General features: G+C 39.3%; 2 protein-coding genes and 1 non-coding gene across 5 annotated transcripts; 1 reads left to right on the top strand and 2 right to left on the bottom strand.

Annotated features, from left to right (window-relative positions):
* Nucleotides 1-122: 122 nt before the first annotated feature.
* cmbl (carboxymethylenebutenolidase homolog (Pseudomonas)) lies at nt 123-2,508 on the bottom strand. 2 transcript variants are annotated; one of them, XM_044177037.1, is made up of 6 exons: nt 2,350-2,508; nt 1,883-2,097; nt 1,619-1,726; nt 1,274-1,416; nt 861-952; nt 123-578 (listed from the first exon to the last, which is right to left on the bottom strand). In XM_044177037.1, exons 2-6 carry the CDS (start codon nt 2,095-2,097, stop codon nt 399-401), a joined length of 738 nt encoding a protein of 245 aa, XP_044032972.1. In that variant the 5' UTR covers nt 2,350-2,508; the 3' UTR covers nt 123-398. The 2 variants fall into 2 exon arrangements, with proteins under 2 accessions (XP_044032972.1, XP_044032971.1); XM_044177036.1 differs by having other exon boundaries at nt 1,883-2,100; nt 2,350-2,494.
* Nucleotides 2,509-3,325: 817 nt separating this feature from the next.
* On the bottom strand, nt 3,326-3,399 carry trnat-agu. Its single transcript has one exon. It is a non-coding gene; the product is annotated as a tRNA-Thr (tRNA).
* An 838-nt stretch (nt 3,400-4,237) lies between these two features.
* Nucleotides 4,238-19,973, top strand: LOC122866849 (E3 ubiquitin-protein ligase MARCHF6). 2 transcript variants are annotated; one of them, XM_044177022.1, is made up of 25 exons: nt 4,238-4,652; nt 5,180-5,279; nt 8,448-8,521; nt 8,774-8,917; nt 9,494-9,566; nt 9,736-9,904; nt 10,030-10,219; nt 11,299-11,360; nt 11,500-11,532; nt 11,650-11,701; nt 12,012-12,070; nt 12,168-12,248; nt 12,428-12,496; nt 12,927-13,001; nt 14,195-14,329; nt 14,458-14,678; nt 15,040-15,177; nt 15,316-15,538; nt 16,144-16,213; nt 17,434-17,615; nt 17,924-18,058; nt 18,244-18,333; nt 18,556-18,688; nt 18,805-18,940; nt 19,437-19,973. In XM_044177022.1, the coding sequence occupies exons 1-25, from the start codon at nt 4,634-4,636 to the stop codon at nt 19,522-19,524; spliced, it is 2,751 nt and encodes a 916-aa protein (XP_044032957.1). In that variant the 5' UTR covers nt 4,238-4,633; the 3' UTR covers nt 19,525-19,973. The 2 variants fall into 2 exon arrangements, with proteins under 2 accessions (XP_044032957.1, XP_044032956.1); XM_044177021.1 differs by having other exon boundaries at nt 11,299-11,405.
* The last annotated feature ends 72 nt before the right edge of the window (nt 19,974-20,045 follow it).

Raw genomic sequence — 20,045 nt, 5'->3', positions numbered from 1 at the left:
TCCAAACTGATAATACTCTTTATTTGTGTGTTCTACATCAGGTGTATGTTACATGTCATATGAAACTTTAAGAATTTATACACAAAGTTGACAAGCTGATGCAAAAAAAATTGTAATCCACATACCATGAATGTTATTTATTACTTGAATTCTTACATTAAGACAACATACTGCATCCATATATATTTGGCACAAGGCAAAAGTGCTAAATAGGTTTGGCTCCACAATTAAAATTCGCATTTCCTCAGTATCCACAGGTCCATACGTGAACACCCAGATCTCTAAAATGAAACCTACAAAAAACATTTGGAAGACAACCGGTAAAAGTACCATTTGCAACTCTAATGCTGTGTGTAACTGGCTCTTAATCCCTGTGCTGAATTTTTTGACCTTCTCATTTACATGTACTTGTTGAGCCAGTTGAGCATGTCTGTCCTGGCCTCCTGGATGCTGGGTTTGTCTGTTGGGTTGATGTCCTCACTCCTGCGGTGGACAAACCCATGAGTCTGACCAGGAAAGATCTTCACCTGGTAATCCACTGTGCACTTCTCCTTAAGCTTTGCTTCAAGGACACTCACCTGCAGAGCAAAAGTATGTAAGCACAGGTTGTCAGTGCTTACATGGCAGAGATTATGGCATATTAAAGTGAACTTCTGCACCACAGAAGTTCCTTGTGCCATTTCTGCTTTTATTCTGACTAAATATGTTTAATTGCTGGTGTATTTTAACATATCAGAGGCATATGATGTTGCTGCAAGAATACCATTTCATGCTCAAGTATCAGGGTGAAGCCGGCTATACCATCACTATCAATTCTAATGTAGGCTGTATTTATGAAAGCTGAGTTCGTGCGTACTAACCTGGTCCAGTGGGATAACCTCATCTTTCTCCCCAAAGATGAACAGCGTAGGACCCTTCAGCTCATACCTGTCTTCTCTTTCACGAACAATCCCTGCACAATATCATATAAGCCAATCATAAAACCACTGTACAGCAACCATCCTGCATGCTTTGCTGTCTGAACACACAGTGACTGAATGGTGGGTGTACATTCCTAGATGTGAGTAGTCTTTTCCAACATGTACTATAAAAACATGCACCACTGCCATCTAGACAAAGTTCTGCACATTGTGGGTTGGTTTTTGTTTTTGTACCAATGTATAATTTCAAAACATTTTGTAAACAGAGATTGCTTATTTGCAATACTGCAATGGAATTAGGAAGACACAGATGACGTGACCCTTAAATTAACTTTACTATAGCAATGCCATACCGTAGACTGACACTCCAGCTTTGATCTCTGGATAGTGCAGGGCAAGGTAATGTGTGGCAACCCCTCCCCAGCAGAAGCCCACTGCTCCAATGTGTTTGGCCCCACACTGCTCCTTCAGGAAACTCAGCACTGCATCCACCTCTCTGGGGAAGGAATTATGACCAGAATGTCTTAAAACTATTGTATACAGAAGAAGAAGGCCAATAAATGCATGAGATCAGCAGGCCTTTCACAACACCAGATTATGTCAATAATTGCCCTATTTAATACACACCCTTAAATGCTGATACCTACTAGAGCTAAATTGGGAAATGCTACATAAGCTGAAAACAGGCGTTTAGTTACTTGTTTATGTTGGTTGGCTTTTTGTCTTCAAGCCACTCCTGAAATTTTGACCAGTCGTGTGATGGACTCCATGGCTCCTTTCCAACGTAGAAGTCTGGACAAACAGCACTGCTCAGAGCAAACAATGGCAAAAGAAATCACTGTTGGCCAAAATAAACCAGATTTAAAAGCTTCTGGGTTAAATAAGTACTCACCACCACGACCATGTGTTACTTTAAGAAGCACATATGTGTCTATATCATTATGTCATTACTTTTTACTCACATGTATCCATTGGCAGCCAGCATATCGGCCATGTATCTTGTGTTGGGAAGCTGCCACCCATATATGTCTTGTATGACAATGATTGCCTTGTCAGAAGCAGTGGATGGTTTCACTACATATGCTTTGGTGTGCTCTATCTGGACCTCCTGGCCGAGCCCTCCATAGTCCATCCGATCACCAATATCACAGGGACATGGCTTGGCTTCATTTGCCATCTGCTAACAGGAATAGACAGACAGATAGGAAGTCAGCTGGAAAGAGGCAATTTCAGGGTGATTTGGGTCATTTTAAGTAAAATTTTATTTCTCTGTCGTGTGCTTTAATAGACCTGGGAGTCACTTAAACAAGACTATAAAAGCATTTCAGCAACACAGTGACAAAGCATTTTGCACAAATCTACCCTTTCCCAGTGTCTCCTCTTAGCCTCAAACAAAAGAATTTGTAAGTCGCACAGATCAGAGACATACCGTGGTGTTTTCCGATTTTTACTATGAGAGAGGAAACAATCTGAAAGGTTTTGTAGGGCTCAAAAAGTTGAGGCGAAGTCGGTGATTGTAAATGGTGGGGTCAATGTCCAGTAGATAAGACAAAGAATAAAATTCCTGCCACGACCTTCAAAATAAAAGCTGTAAGTTTCTACATTCCAAATGTTACGAGTTGCCTATACAAAGAGCACTTAAAAGGTGGACTCTACATCAAAAGAAAATGGCTTTGCGGTCTTTTGCAAATACCTTGTCTGATAGTAATATTCATAAAGGCAATGGTCAAAATTTGACATGTTTGTGGTACAGCTTCTAGTTTTTTCCATCAAGTGAGCCAGAATAAGCCACTAAAAATCATTCAACAGATTAAAAAACGCAAAGGCTCATATAGCCATATGTAAGTATGTTTTAACCCATATCAGCTAACTTAAACATTGTTTTGATTGATTGATTGACTGATCATTGGGAACAATACCACTGGGTTGACTGCCATGAGGAGCTTTTCCTTCGCTTGACTGGTCCGACATTGACTGGTTCCTTTTACAGCAACCTAGAAAACATAGTCAAATTCATACAATTTCACTCTAGTTTCATGGGAGTTTTGGAACCTAAAATTTTGACCAAATAAATGGCCATTTATAATGAATGAGTCATTTAGATATTGTGGAGATTTCGCTCTGTACTTTTTCTTCAATACTGCAGCTTCTATGCATTTTAAATTAACTTCTGAAGCGGATATCAGTTTGTCTCCTCCCTCTGTGCAGCGTTATAATGAATTCTTGCAGTCAAGACAACGCAGCTTCTTCCGGTACCATTCTGTATTTATTGCTGGCTTGACCAAATACTTTTTGCAATGTTTTATAGCGTCAAATAATGACAGAAAACAGGCCGAATCTTTTTACAAGTCATTTGAATATTTATATCTTTACAACGCGGCTTTCCCCAATTGGAGTCTTTCAAAAGGCACCGCTGGGATTCGAACCCAGGATCTCCTGTTTACTAGACAGGCGCTTTAACCAACTAAGCCACGGCGCCGCTGGGTTGCCCCGTTGATAGCACACTATCATTTCACACTTGCTTTTTCATACATCATCTTAAAACCTATAGTGTTGGTGTGAAGTGTAAAACATTTAAACAAAAAGCATGGAAACTATTGGCTCAATGTTATCCATATATTCTTTCACCAAGAACAGTACATATGAAATGTAATCGGTGATGTTTAAATACGTTGTACTTATGGTTAAGAAAGATGGTAAAGCAAAAAAAGAGTGATTAATTGGAAGTAAAATAAAGAAGCAATTAGTAACAACAGTTTAATTGTTGTTAAAAGAGAAACAACAGCGTGCTGAAATGGTAGTTACATGAATCCCAAATTGCGTTTAAAGTTTGCATAACTGTGCAGTTTTAATGCAAAATTTAATAAATAAACTGGAGAGTAATTAAGGTGAACATAAAGCTCCAAATGGAGGATTGCCATTTTAACAATCATTGTTTTTTGTAGTAACATACCTACACCATTTAAGAAATTTCTCACAAGATGGGCACCAGTATTTAAACTTCAGATCTACCTCTACTCTGCTCTACGTATTGTTCAGAGGTGCAAATAAGTTATATAAAAGTTGTTGGTTGAAGTAACATCCTGCAGATGTCGCTGTTCAACATGGATATTTGATACCCAGTTTCTGAAAATATCAGAGTAAAAGCGAAGAAATTCGAAGAAATCACTTTCTGCAATGTAGATACAGATTTACATTTGACTTGTGTTTATATACACACACATATATATGAGATATCATTTATAGCCTGCCGTTCACTAACCACGTGACGGTTGTTATGGAAGTTTCCCTGCCGTAAATGTTGAACCGCTGCGGTAAAGTAAAACTGTTGTGACAGGAGCTAGCAGTGACGTTAGTGCATGCGTTAGCCAGCTCAGCTAGCCGTTTGTCTCCCAGCTTTAAACTGTCATTTCAGCAACACGGAGGATGTAGCGTTTTTCAAGTTGATCGTTTTACATTAAAAATACACCGTAAAAATAAAACGTTTTGTTCAGTGGCGAACACAGTCTGGATGTGAGAGGACACAACGAAGCAATCGCTGGTTTTCAGTCTGTGGGGAAACCATTTTATGATTGTCAATGCATCCGACACATAAGGATACACTCGTCTCGCTAGCTTAATTTAGCTAGCTAAACGATATTGTCTGTGTCGTGGATGGGTTCACTGTACAAGGTACTCCTGGAAGAAACGGTGACCGGTGCTTGGCGAACAACATGGATACTGCCGAAGAAGGTAAATAACCAAAGGCGTCGCTTGTTGCTTCCCGGCTGGGGTTTACTAGCGTTAGCTTCTTAAGTGCATCACTGAGAACCAAGCCTGCTGCTGAGCTGGCCTGCTAGTGGTTAACTTAGCCGACTAGCATAGCTCAATAGCCTGTCAATGGAGTGTGAGGTTAATTCATGAAGATGGGAGATGATTGCTAAACGTTGTTTTAATGCAGCCGAGCTCTATATGATAGCATACTGTGAAGTAGAGATTGTAGAAAGGACTAGAAGTTACTGGTGATGTCATCAGTCTCCTGATGTATGGTAACGTCAGATAAGCGAAGTTTCTTGTGTAACTCACTTAAATGTATGGATCTTGCTTATCTAACATTATCGGCTTTATGCCTTTAGATTAAATTCTTCCATCCAAAAGACACCTGTCTATTAACACGCCCAAGTCCTCCTACTCTGTCTGCACATCTCTGGTTTACATGACTTTGGCGATGGGTATCTTATACTTACTCACACGTTCTGTATGTTTGTTTGTGTGTGTAGCGGATATTTGTCGTGTGTGCCGCTCTGAGGGGACCCCAGACAAACCCCTGTACCACCCCTGTGTCTGCACTGGCAGTATCAAGTTTATCCACCAGGAATGGTAAGCTGTTATTATTGTCCACTTTTTTCCACAGACCCCCCCCCAGAAAACTTTCCCCCTTTATTAAATATATACATGTGCACAAAAAGACCATTGACAATAAAGTGAGTAACCAGCATTCACATTAGGACACTGGACACTGTGTTAACTTGTTGCATAAGTTACTCCAAAACCCTAGTTTACGGTAATCTCCCTCATACCCGCTTCAAAAATGAACCTGATGTCTTTATTATTGGTCCTGTGCAAGGTTGAAATAAAGATAAACTGCTTATATCTGATTTTGAAGGTTTTAATCAACCTATTTTTTTGTTATGTGTATTATAATTTATTGTTTCTAAAAGAGCACAGTATAATGTTTACCATATTTCCATTTTTTTCCAACATGGTTGTTCCTATCCTACCTCTGTGCACAATGTCTTTAAAGAACCCAACCAAGAGAATGCTTCTCTCTGTGTTTACATTATAATTTGACTAGTACAGTAAAGTGATTTGTTATATTGTGTGGTTGCTAAGTAATTGGATAAGTTATGCCTTATAGTGGTCGCTTGATAGCATATCTAATTGAAGAATCATGAAAGGACGCAGAACAGGTTCATCCTCCGTCACGTCCTGGTTGAATAGTATCCCAAATTACTGGGATTACCTTAGATATGGTATTGGCCTGCTAAAAACAATACCAGCCACTGCAGGTATTTTGGAGATTGTGCTGTATTCTCATCTGTCCTGTGTGTGAGCATCACTGGTTACAAGAGGGTCAGGTGCATGGAAATCCCCAGGCAGAAGCAAAGGTCAGGCCTGGATTGTTCTGTGGTAACTGTTGAACCTCAGTCTGTATCCATATTAGTTCACAGTCACTGCCATAACGTTTAAAATAACAGTCTTTTGTGTCTGGATAGTATAGTTGTGCTGAATGTATGCAGGCTGCAGCTAACCATAGCTATGTTTGTCTTATTTCCTTGTGGTTACTTACTAAACAAAAATCAAATACAGACCAACACTCAGGTAGCAGGCACACTATGTACCATAGACTACTGAATGTACAAATGTATACCAGAATATATGTTACAATGTGTTTGTTGATTTTGAGCTTGTTAACTACATCATATGGCCAGTTTCATAGAGAAAGCCCAGCTGTTGTGGAATTATAATGCTGGTCTCGGTGCAACTTTTCAGTCATGGTACATAAAACATTATGAATTTTACATCAGGGGGCTAGAGTGGGAACCTCGAATGATGTAAGTTGAATTGTAACATAAGTATAACCTTGCTCTGTGTAGGTCTAATGACACAGTTCTTTAATGCTGTCATATGTGTACATTTGTATACATTACATTTATATAACCACAGTAACACAAAATCTATTTTGGCTCTAACACTATTATAGTAAATTACTTACAAAAAAAGATCATATTGTGTATCTGCATTCGCTTGGCACTCAACGCTCCATCAAGACATCATCACTTTCATACCAACAATGACTGTAGAAAGATGTCGACGAAATCGCCAGTTTGGAAGCATTTTAAGATTGCTGATGATGATCCCAAAAAAGTGCAGTGCCAGTTATGCAAAGTGAAACTGGTGTACCATCATATTACTACAAATTTGGCAAGTAATTTAAAAAGTTCGCTGAATTTTCTCTGCTTGGCTAACATTAGGTTGGATAATATTATGTGATATGATTTACTGCACTCAGAAGACTCATGGGGAGCTGCAGAAGGAGTGAGGTGTGCAGGCCATATAATACAGCTGTGCATCACTGGAGCCATCAAACATGACCCCGCGTTGCGCACTTGTGCAGCATCCAGACGTCTCGTAGGACATTTCAAATGAAGTGCGGAAGCAACAGCAGTACTCGGGGACAAACAAAAACAACAAAATCTGTCTGAGCATAAACTAATTCAAGATGTCCCGACATGGTGGAATTCCACCTGTTTCATGCTCCAACTACTTGTTGGGCAGCTGTGGCAGCTGTTTTATCAGATCCGAGCATCACCAAAAAGGTACTAGTTCTAGACCACTGGGAACTTTTGGTGTCACATTGGCCCAAACTATTTCTCCCTGGCATCGCTCTCCCTCTCTCCGATGTTCCCTGCAAGTCAACAAGCAACCTGTCTGCATTTAAACACGGACTGGTTTTCAAAACACAGTGCATGTTTTAGCTGTTAATTTGATGCCATCTGAAGTTCATCCATATATTCTGAAAACAAACTTTGAGCATAGGCTGTAAATGACTGGAATTTATCAAGCACTTTTCTTACTACAGTTTGCAAGGTTGGAGTTTTAACGTGTATGTTGAATATCCATCTCTCATTTTCTGACATTTAATTTTCTCTGCACTATGTTTTCATGGTCAACTTGCTGTTTTTGTTTATGTTTTTAATTAGGGTTGTTGCAAGTAACTTTTCTTCCTCGCCGATGTGTTATGTGATGTCTTCAGGCTAGAGTTTAAATTGGTATTTCTAATAGAAATGTATTTTCTATTGATCTTTGGCTTGTGAGAGGCAGTGGTCTTTGCAGGCAGACTGCTATTTTTCAGCTGTGTATTCCTCCTGTACAGACAGACATCAATCTGCCTCTGGCAGCTGGTTTAGCACACAAGAGGTGTGTGTTAAATATATAATGTGTAAATGTGTTATTTGCCTTGTTAGAAAAGGGTTGCTTTTATTTTATTTTTCTAGATCAGATTATGTTGACGAAACTGACGAGTTATAATCATTAAAGAAAGTTGATTTAATTAAAAAAAAAGTTATAGCAGTGGTATCCATGAAAAAGATAATGTTGGGTCAACACTATAGACCTTTGTCTTTGTCTCACAAAGTTAACATGCAACACAGGAGTTGTTTATAGAGACAGTATGTAGTTAATCCAAAGTTAAAGATAAATCAAATCGATTGAAATCAGAACTTCTGAAATATCAAATGTGACCATACACACACATTCATTTGTTTTTAAATGTTCTTTAGGGATTTTAAAGGTGGTTATTTTAAGTGATATGTGCTCTGCAGTAAGTCTCCATTGCTACTGATGTGAATATTCAGTTTTCCAATAACTCTCCCTTATTTCACACATGCAAAATGATGTCATAAAACCATAAAAATTCTCAACAAGCACATGTTTTAGGTTGTTGAATTGTGCACTACTTTTGACCTTCTAAATGTTGCTTTACAGTTTGGTCCAGTGGCTAAAGCACAGCAGGAAGGAGTACTGTGAATTATGCAAGCACAGATTTGCTTTCACACCAAGTAAGTACTTGTGACATTGATGGATCAACCACTTTGATATATTAAACAACCTCAAGTTTCCTAAACAAGCCTTACAGATGGGGCCATATGGCTCTTTTTTTTTAATCAGTCCTTTTTACATGTGATTAGTCATTTATTGAAAGTCATTTGTTTTGTTCATACAGTAATTTAATTAATAATATTTAGATTATTATCAGACATAAAAGATAATTTAAATGTCTCTGGTTCACTCTTTCCCTCTTTCCACTTCAGTCTACTCCCCAGACATGCCATCACGTCTGCCCATCCAGGACATTTGTGCCGGCCTGCTGACCAGTGTGGGCACGGCCATCCGCTACTGGTTTCATTACACACTGGTGGCCTTCGCCTGGCTCGGGGTGGTTCCTCTCACTGCATGTAAGTAGTACAGGCACAAACGCAAATGCAGAGAGAAACTGAATGTAATTACACCTTTCTTACAACTTGTATCAGTTCTTTCATGTCTTCTCTTCATAAATGGATTCATCAAAGCAATGAGGGATAATAGGTTATGTGATTTTAGCTGATTAGTTTGTTTCATAGATTTGAAGGTAGATGTTCATTATACTGTTAAGTGTAACTCCATATCCACTGTTCTGTCCCAGTATGGGTGAAAGGAAGCGTTTCCCTTTTCTGCACATTTAGGCACTTTGTAGCATGTGCTCCAGAAAGAGGAAATGTGTATCAGTTATTTACGAAATGACAGTGACAAAAGCTTTACTTATTAGCTAATGGGTTAACACGATCAAGAGAATTACAGCTTTAGCGCCACAACATAACAGGCAATGCTGTGTGTGATATGTAAATCCCCCCTCAGTACTCAGTGTAAGAACCTTAGGTTAGATCTGTTTAATTCTCACATATTATGTAAGTTGTTACAGTGCAGTATTTTCTGAAACATTTTTAATGTATTTAATATGTGCAAAATGACACAAATTTATTTATCTGTCTCAGGTCGCATCTACAAGTGTCTGTTTACCGGCTCTGTGAGCTCACTTTTGACACTGCCATTGGACATGCTCTCTACGTGAGTGATGATACCAACACTACACACACTAGCCTGGAAAATTATGCTAAACTTAGTGAAAGCTAGTCTGTTTTATTTTATTCTCTTAATTTCCTCATAGCTCACTTTTAAAGGACCATTTCAGCGTTTTTGTATGTTTACATATGTGTTAATGGTTGTGCTCCTGCAGAGAGAACCTGCTTGCAGATTGTCTACAGGGCTGCTTTGTGGTCACCTGCACGCTGTGTGCATTTATCAGTCTGGTGTGGCTCAGAGAACAGATAGTCCATGGTGGCGCCCCCCAGTGGTTAGAGCAGCACCAGCCGCCGCCACCAAATGCAGCCGGACAAGCCAATGAGGTACTTTGCTTGACTGATGCCAATGAGGCCAAGACATTTCTTTTATTTAAAAAATCTAAACAAAAATATCACCCTTACTGTCATCTCCCTCTGTTAAAGCCTGCATCCTCTCTCCTCACCCTCAGGCACAAGCTGCAGGCCAAGGAGCAGCTAATGAGCCCCCTGCAGCGCAGCCAGCCCCTGCTGATCCACCAGCCCAGAATGAAGCAGAGCCTGAGCCCCCTGATGTCCCCCCAGACCAAGGTGATGACCCAGAGCTGGAAGAAGAGGAGGGAGCAGCAGCTGAAGATGCAGATCCCAACAATGGAGCACAAGGTTGGAATTTGATAAGGAACTGTTATTCAGTTTAGTATTGTTGTAAATTAACCACAGTATCAAAGGTTTTTTCTGGCAGGTGTAGCTGTAGGTTTTGTCAGAACTGAAGTAAGAACAGTTGTCAGGCTATAAAGTGTTTTCATCAGTATATAAAAATCATTCATTTTAAGACATGTATTAGCATAAACAGTGATTGTCCATCACATTTCACATTGTGTTCTGCCTGGTCAGATTTTATGGAAATATGCTGGAATGCCTTACCTTAACAAAATTAAATTGCTTATTGTCACAAAACACTGAGAAAGTGGTGCGGGTCATGCACAAATGAAATGGAGCACAACATCATGAATTAAAGTGTTTCCAAAATATTTCGTCTCCAGTAAAACCAACAAACAAGACTCTTCTTGCAACAGAAAACAACAGGGTTCATGGAAATGCAGTCTTAAATAGAAACACTAGAACAAACAGTACCACTGGCATTAGAGCATACAAATAGCTTCCACAATGATCTCATTTGTCAGTTTGCCAAGGCATCCCAATTAATTTGAGAATGATATAACAGTGTGTCAAGATGCTACCCGTAGCACTCATATCACACTAATTTGTTTTGTTTTACCATGGTTAATGGACTGATTTTGCAGTAGGCGAGGCACAAAGGGCTGATAATGAATTGTGATTGTATTATACTTTATTCTAGCTGTGGGGTGTCACCACAGCTAAATGAATGCAATGGAAAACCCTTCACAATAGGTTGTTCTGCACTTCAGGGGCTTTTCCAGAACAGCATTAATAATGTAACAGTAACAGCCTTCTTAGCTATTATTTTTCTGTGTTGTTGCTAAAAGCCAACTCAAAAACATTTGACCAGACAAACACAATAACAGCATTGTCCTCTCTCCATATGGTGCACTGTAATGCTGTGGACATATCTGACAAGCAGGATATGGAATTTATTTAGACAATGATATGGAATTAGGTGGGATCACCCTTATGCTGTTTATATAGATACTTTTTAAGTTGCTGACCATTGTGAATGTATTAATGTTTATTATATTTCAAGTTAATGTCGTTCTCTGTAGATGACATGAATTGGAATGCTTTGGAGTGGGACAGAGCGGCAGAAGAGCTCACATGGGAAAGGGTATCTCTGCATGACATTACCCATCTCCAAACACCCCCATGCCTTGTACACACTTTACAAAACTCTATCAGAGGTTTTTCAATTTGTGTTTTACATCTATGCACATGAAACACTTAAAATCTATCCATTTCCCTTTTAGATGCTTGGCCTGGATGGTTCACTGGTATTTTTGGTAAGTCTTTATATCCATAATTGTCAGTTATGTTTTTTTTTACACTGATTGTTTTGTATGATGAGTTTGGAAGTTAAAATCCTACAAGTTGAGCACTCTTGCGTTTCTGTCTTGTAGGAGCATGTTTTTTGGGTAGTGTCACTCAACACACTCTTCATCCTGGTTTTTGGTAAGTAGACTAAAATAACGATGTATCATAAGCATAAAGATTGACTGACTGACTGACTGACTGACTGACTGATTGATTGAATTTATTTGATAAAAAGTTTAAAATAACTTTGCACAGCAGTAGTTACAGTTAGATTAAAACCTAATGGAGAGTTATATGATCCTGATCCTTTTTGGTATACCAATATCTCAACTTTTATCTACTGTTATCTATTATGTAATTACAGCAGTGGTGCAGGTTGATTTCCATTTGTCTTTATATGCCACAAAGGGAAAAATGTCTTCTTCTTGTTTTTTTCCCCTCCATTCAGCATTTTGTCCTTACCACATTGGGCACTTCTCTGTCGTTGGTCTTGGCTTTGAGGAATATGTAAGAAACCACTCTCATCAACTCAGCGTTATTATGCAATAATGTGTCTCTTGAACTATATTTAATTGCTTGACTACAACTTTGTACCTTTCTTCAGGTCCAAGCCTCCCACTTTGAGGGCTTAATCACAACCATTGTGGGCTACATACTGCTGGCTATGACGCTCATCCTCTGTCATGTATCCTTCTGTCTAACACCATCATTCCCTATGCTCTACCGAAATGTAAAAGCTAACAGAATCCCATTGGCTGTAGTCTCACATTATTACAAGGACAGACAGTGCATGTGAAATTTATTCTGCTGGGTCTCTGCAGGTGTAAACGTGTAAGCAATGTTGATCCTTAATGGGTATTTCAGGGACTGGCTGCTCTGGTCAGGTTCCAGCGCTCCCGACGTCTCCTAGGAGTTTGCTACATTGTTGTCAAGGTAACGCCTCTAAGTGCATTTCTGCTCTGTGTAAATCATGTAGGCACTGTCCTTGGTGAAAATATAGACAGACGTATTCACTTACTCACATTTACTACGTGAACATAACAAGTTATAAGTCATAAGTTTGTTTGGTTTTTTTTAGTCATACACAGAAGCTGAAGGATAGCAATAATTTAATACAGTATGACCCAAAAACAGTCACAATAAATATTCAGGCTTGAGATGGCCTAATCCGTTAAAAAAGAACCCTGCATTAATAGGATGCCCACAAAGGCAGACCTTTAATAGTGTCATGAAGTTATTTACACAAACTCTCCCAAAAAAACACATTACTGTATTTCACCACCTTTTTATAGAGTTTTAAGTTTTAAATTTATCTACATATGGTGTAAATTGTTACTGAGACTCATCTCTGCTTCCATTACAGGTCTCTCTGCTGGTTGTCGTGGAGATTGGTGTTTTTCCACTCATCTGTGGCTGGTGGCTTGACATCTGCTCCTTAGTAAGACTCTCTTGCTGTCCTTCTTGTTCTAACTTTCAATACATCTGTTTTAATGATCCCATTCTTCCAAGGAAGGTTTGGAACCAAACCTGAATTATTATCATGGTAATAGAAAGGTTCATTTTATTTCTCATTCTCCTCTGATGTAGTTACAGATACAGTATCATATTTTATAGTGACCAATACTTTTCTGAAATAGTATCCATGTTTCCTGCCAGCCTCAGAGGGTTCCTCCAGTGTCACTGACAGCTGAACTTGTCTCTCTTCCCTATGAATTTTCAGTGGATGCTTATATGTTGTTTTAACACAATTTGCTAAAATGAGAGTGGTGTTCTGTACCCTGTACAGCTGTCTGTTTGTCACATAGTGATTGAAGTGGCTTTCAACAGGGATGTCCAGGACAGAAGCAGATGCTGTTGATCACACAGTTCATATATTTAGAAAACAAACTGGCTTGGACGATTGGAGAGAGTCTCATATGCCTGGCTCTCATGCTCCTTTTCTGAAAGTCTATGTGTCAAGAGAGTTTTCACCCTTGATGCTAACTGGCACAGAGACGGGAAACCAAGTTCCTCTCCACCTCCAGTGGCCACCTAAGCTTTCCCACCTATAATACTCATTGTAAGCCAGTGGGTATATTTTCCCAAGCCAATCAACCTGCCTCAGAACAGGTGGAGCAGCTTACACAGCAGAAGGGAACCATGTACCTCCTGCTCTGCAGCTGTTCACCTGTGAAAAGAATCTAATTGGCCTGAAAATGGACTGTGTGGAATAAGCTATCTTTATCATTTCAGTTTGTCCCACAAATTAAATTGAGCTTCTGATGACAAAGCTAGTTTGGTCTCTGCTAAAGTGCTGTTTTAGAAGTTGTAATAAATATGTAAAATATAGAATCTAAAATATCCACACAAAAAATAGAAACAACAGCACTTGCATAAGAGAACAATGCCAATATGGAAAATGGGACTTAACTTTGAATAACAATGGAGGAATCCTTCACCCTGCATGTACTCTCAGAAAATGATTAAGTTTTGTCTGATTTTAATCTGTTTCGCATATGGCATGTGCAAATGTTATTCATAGCACATTTTATCATCTAGCCAACTGTGATTTCATCATCTTAGAACCAACACTGAATTTGAATAAATCTAAATGGTATCTTTGTTTAACATTTTACTTTCCTCATCCTGCAGGAGATGTTTGATGCCTCCCTGAAAGACAGAGAGTTAAGTTTTAAATCAGCCCCTGGTACCACCATGTTCCTGCACTGGCTTGTGGGAATGGTCTACGTCTTCTACTTTGCTTCTTTCATCCTCCTACTGAGAGAGGTAAGAGCCTGACGACAAACAGTGACGTTTACTTTTTTATGAAGGGGCTTTCCTGAGTTAGTTTACTGTAGGTTCTTTTTTTTTCTCAGAATTTAAATGTAATCTAACTTTTGTTATTTGTCCATCAGGTGCTGAGGCCAGGAGTGCTGTGGTTTCTAAGAAACCTCAATGACCCAGATTTTAACCCGGTGCAGGAGATGATTCACCTGCCCATCTACAGACACCTGCGGCGGTTCATCCTGTCCGTGGTGGTGTTCGGCTCAATCGTGTTGCTCATGCTGTGGCTGCCCATCAGGCTGATCAAACTACTGCTGCCCACCTTCCTCCCATACAACGTCATGCTCTACAGGTGACCAGCAGTCATAGCAAAATTTAGGTCACATAGCAATAAACTGTGTGAAAGCTGCTGCTTTGTCTCTCTGAAATCATGTGTGAAACCACTTCTGCTTCAGGCCAGATAGCCCCAACATCTTGTTGCAGTACATCTTGAACAAAAGAAAAACAATAGAAAAGCAAGAGTTGCAGTGGCTTAACCCATTTGAGTTTATGGTGTAAGAACATAAGAGAAAACAGATACTCACTAGTCTGATTTTGTCAAATGAACTGATAACAGAAGTCTTAAGAACTGCACTGTGTAACTATATGGTTCATGCCCTGGCACACACTGTTGAAATGGCTTATTCTGACTCTGTCCACCTCTTTCCCCTCAGTGATGCCCCAGTCAGCGAGCTGTCTTTGGAGCTATTATTACTTCAGGTTGTGCTGCCAGCTCTATTGGAGCAGGGACACACTCGCCAGTGGCTCAAAGGCCTGGTCAGGGCCTGGACAGTCAGTGCTGGATATTTACTGTAAGTAAACAAGTTTGAATACATTTTTACATTTTTTTACAATCTGTTTTGATGACTTCACCACACACATTTTCTCACTAAGCCCCTGATTTTTCTCAGATTGGCTGTCTATAACCAAACACATCTTTACCTCCACAGAGATCTCCACTCGTACCTCCTCGGAGAGCAGGAGGACAATGATGCGAACCAGCCTGTGAACAACAACAACAATAACAACCCTCCTCCTGGTCACCATAACAACAATAACAACCCTGCACCAGCTGTTGGCGAGGGGCTGCATGCAGCCCATCAGGCCATCCTGCAGCAAGGGGGACCAGTGGGATTCCAGCCTTACCACAGACCCCTTCGCTTCCCATTCAGGGTGAGAAAGTCTCGACATTCACCACTGCAGTTTCTGGAGCAGTCTCTGGGGAATAATAAATTGTATTACTGAGTTTGTTTTTTCTTGATAAAGTTGCAAAATGTAAGATGGCTGACATTTTGCAACTGTGTGGTTGCAGTTTTAGTAAGAAAAAAGCTATAATTGGCACCACAAGCTTTTCATACAAATGCAAATTCAGTTATGTTTTACCAAGCGTTAACATACTCTGTGATAATTCACAAAACTAAGTTAAGGTTATTCTAAATATGTTATCATTCATAACTGAGTATAAAATAGAAGCTGTAGGCCTTATTTTTGCATAAAGTCTCTTTATTAAGAAATATATATATTTTCCACACAAATTTACGCTGTAGGTACCACTTAACTGTACATCTGAGGCCATGCAACTCAACACCCAATTATTACACTCCTCATTTATATTAAAGCCCTTGATCTGCATGTGAACTGTTGTCAATTGTCCTATAAATTCCAATTGTAGTTTATAAAATACACTACAGACACATTTCTACATGTCAAATATGTCCAAGCTTGATTACCTCACTACATTCACTTGTATTCTAAAACTTTTGTCTTCTTTTCTCCAGATTGTGTTGCTTATAGCATTCATGTGCATCACTCTGCTGGTGGCCAGTCTGGTGTGCCTAACCCTGCCAGGTGAGATGTGGTGACATAAAGCACAACCAGCAATTTTCTACTTTGTAGACCCACACCCAAACCATAATTAAAGGGTGAAGCTATATATATGTATATATATATGCATGCATGCCTCTGCTGTTTAACCCTCTAGACCCCAGTAGAATTCTAAAATGTTGCTGCAGTTCACTGAGAACCCTCACTTAAATGACCATTTTCCTACTCAATCCAAACAAATAGCTCTATCTCAAAAACAAAAAGAAATTGACCAAAAAAAAACAAAACTTTCTCTTTAATTTGATACCAAATGAGTGGCATGTGTAGCTGTTGAGACAGAGTTTGATTCAACACACACACAAAAACACCAGACAAAACAATAAACAGCACTAAAACTTGTAAATAGCGATTTCCTTTAACTTCACAATTATCCTATCTTCCTCACACACACTTTTTTTCTTTGTAAGAAACTTTATTAACAAAACTGCAAGTCACTACAAACTCTACTCAAAGTGAGCCAATAATAGCCTATAATAACATTCTATGTAGACTATTTTTACTAAGGTGTAGCCTACATATTATGAAATGAAAAACTGTAATGATGCCAAACAATCAAAATATTCAATGATAGACGCAATGGATTCTAAACATAGATAGAATAACTCCAAATCAATTTTACAACAAGAATGTGATCCACAGCATTTCTCCCCATCTGCTTTGTCAACAAGTCATAGTGTATAATTGCATCCTATTTTAATTAGGTATAGGCCTACATGAAATTAATATATTATTATGCCAAACAATCAAAACATTCAATGAGAATTGCTTCTGCTGCTTATGTGATTTTTCATGTGATTTTGAGCAACAAACTTGAACTCACAATGACTGTGTTGCTTCCACAATGCACTGTGGGTCAGAATCTCTCTCACAACACAATCTTACAGCATCCATAAGATTATAAAGATGGGGACGCTCAGTTTAGCTTTTTAGCCTACAAGTGGAAACTGGGTCGAAATACGCTTTTTTAAAATAAATCAGATCTCAACTTTACGATGTATAGTGTTTTGATACACTGAGAATGATTTTAAAATGACGGGCGCTATAGTGAAATATAGAACGGGCGCTTAGGGTTCTACAGGGTTAAGTGGTTCTTTTTAATGTTCTAGCTCAAATAGTAAGTCACTTATTCGTCAGCCAGACCTGAGGATCACTGTAATGTTTGTTTTGTCACATGCATGTTTCAGTGTTCACCGGGCGATGGTTGATGTCCTTCTGGACAGGAAACTCCAAAATCCACGAGCTGTACACAGCAGCCTGCGGCCTGTATGTCTGCTGGCTGTCTATCCGCGGAGTCACTGTGCTGCTGGCCTGGATGCCCCAGGGACGCACCGTCATCATGCTCAAAGTCCAGGAGTGGACACTCATGGTAGGTATCTGTGAGCAGCCATTAGATTGTCTGGAGCTGGATCTGAATGCTATGTTTTTGTTAAATGGTTGGTTGCTTATTACAAACTCATTAGCCGATATCCAAAAATCTGCCGGCATCTGCCTAGAAGTACTATCCCAACCTTGTAGCTTCTACTCGGGTTATTAACTCTGCCAGTGCTGCAACAGTTTTGTCCAATGAAGGAAGAAAGTTGCTACCATTACAGGGGAATAGCACATAAACTACCATACTTGTTCCCTTAATCTGTTGAAGCGTAAAATTTTCACAATCTTCATTTGTTTGTGCAGATTCTGAAGACCCTGGTTGTAGCTCTGCTGGTCGCTGGAGTCATCCCGCTGCTACTGGGCCTGCTGTTTGAACTGGTCATTGTGGCTCCGCTCAGGGTACCCCTGGACCAAACACCTCTCTTCTACCCTTGGCAGGTATGATTGTGGGTGTGTGTTGTATGGGTATGTCTGTCTTTTTCGGGGGAACTTCCTTTTTAGTGGTTCATTGTTGTGTAGGTGTTGTAGTTTTTACTGTTTGTCCATTTGTGTTCCTTAACGTTGTCACATAATTCCCAATTCTTATATCTATGTTCATCCGTTGATCTCTCTGTAATCTGCAGGACTGGGCTCTTGGAGTGCTCCATGCCAAAATCATTGCTGCCATCACTCTGATGGGCCCTCAGTGGTGGCTGAAGACTGTTATTGAGCAGGTGGGTTTTAGATGGATATTAACATTGAACTCATTCATTTTGCTAGACATGTAATGATCGTATGACGCTGTGTATAATAGTTTTTAGTCTCTTGACTGCATAAGAAACAAATAGCTGACTTTACAATCTTCCCTGCTTCAAGAGAGGGATAAGAGAAGGCAAATTCCAAGTTACATTGGAATTATCTGTACAGTATAATAACTGTAAATCCTCTTTTGTTAGGTTTATGCAAACGGAATTCGCAACATTGACCTCCAGTTCATCATTCGTAAACTGGCAGCTCCTGTCATCTCAGTCCTGCTGCTGTCCTTGTGTGTGCCGTATGTAATCGCTGCTGGGGTGGTGCCTGCTGTAGGTGAGTGTCGAGTACATGTGTACATCAATTATAATGTTTATTAGTTTAAATTTTGTTATTGTCGCTGTTGGTTTGTTAATTACACAATTTGTAACTGAAGTGCATTGCCTTTGCAGGAGTTACCCCAGAGATGGAGATTCTAATGCAGAGGAGAATCTACCCATTCCTCTTGATGGTGGTCTCGCTTATCGGCATCCTGTCCTTCCAGATCCGACAGTTTAAACGCCTTTATGAACACATCAAGAACGACAAGTAAGGATCTTTCAGCATAGACCAATCTGTAGAAATCAACATATATTTTACAATTTGTAGGTTATTTGTGTGAGTTAACCGTTTGTGTTATGGTCAGTGATGAGAGTTGGGTTTTTTGATGTGCGCAACATTTTAGATTGGTAATTGTACTTTACACTTATTTTAGCTTAATAATTTATATACACTTTTGTAATTAATTTAACTTAGCTGTGTTATAGTGTATTATATTTGATTTGCACATCTCATTTCTTACTAGAAATAATTGTCTCGTTGCAGACATATTTTATTATTGTTTCTATTTCTATTCTATTAGTACTTTGGCATTTATCAAAAGGTTGGTACCTAGGATTTCAAAATGTTAATTCATGTTTCAAGTCAGTAAATTAAATGAGACATAATTATAGTCTTTAAAGTAGAAAAAATTTAATTTCAGTGGTGGAAAGTCTGAAAACAGTAAGAATCATAGTATAAATGTTGTGATCATCTCTCTTTACAGGTACCTGGTTGGACAGAGGCTTGTCAACTACGAACGGAAAGCTGGAAGAGCAAGCTCAGTCCCTCCCCCCAACCCTGTTGCAGAGTAGATTTTTGTCACACGTTGCCACATTTTTGCACCTGTTGCCCTGCATACATCCTGTTTCCCCCTTTACCCCACCCTTTTTGATTTTTAACTCAGTCCTTGGACCGTAATCATTTTGAATCTCCTGTGGATCTTAGTGGATTTGATGGATTTCTGAATTCCTTTTCACACCCATCAAAGGTCAGATGACAAAATGTATTACAATCATGGGACAGCTGAGTAATCCCCCTCAGACAAACGGAGTAGTCATGAGGGGTGAGAGTTAAAGGTTTGATTTGAAGCTCAACATCTGTATTGTCATTCATGCCTTGCTTTGTAAAGTACTGCCTGATAATTGTACATGTGTAAATACTTTGAATGCAGACTAAAAAAAAGATGGATATGGATTAATGCAGTGACCATTGTACATCTTAAAAGTGTATGTATAATTTATTAAATCAAACTGACAATTTATCTTTTTCGTTGCATGTCTTCTCAAGACGAGCAAAGTACTGTACATATGTGGTTGTTTAACATTTGGGTGTG

This window comes from Siniperca chuatsi, linkage group LG19, assembly GCF_020085105.1.
Source record: "Siniperca chuatsi isolate FFG_IHB_CAS linkage group LG19, ASM2008510v1, whole genome shotgun sequence".
NCBI classification, from domain to species: Eukaryota; Metazoa; Chordata; class Actinopteri; order Centrarchiformes; family Sinipercidae; genus Siniperca; species Siniperca chuatsi.
This window is presented reverse-complemented; position numbering and strand designations above follow the sequence as displayed.

Excerpts from the sequence above, each read along its gene's own strand:
- cmbl (XM_044177037.1), bottom strand. The coding sequence starts at position 2,097 with ATGGCAAATGAAGCCAAGCCATGTCCCTGTGATATTGGTGATCGGATG. Across the intron at positions 1,727-1,882 it reads CTGGCTGCCAATGGATACAT|TGCTGTTTGTCCAGACTTCT; the intron begins GTGAGTAAAAAG and ends TGCTCTGAGCAG. Across the intron at positions 953-1,273 it reads AGCTGGAGTGTCAGTCTACG|GGATTGTTCGTGAAAGAGAA; the intron begins GTATGGCATTGC and ends GATATTGTGCAG.
- LOC122866849 (XM_044177021.1), top strand. Across the intron at positions 13,002-14,194 it reads GGCTTGACATCTGCTCCTTA|GAGATGTTTGATGCCTCCCT; the intron begins GTAAGACTCTCT and ends CTCATCCTGCAG. Across the intron at positions 17,616-17,923 it reads TCCAGGAGTGGACACTCATG|ATTCTGAAGACCCTGGTTGT; the intron begins GTAGGTATCTGT and ends TTGTTTGTGCAG.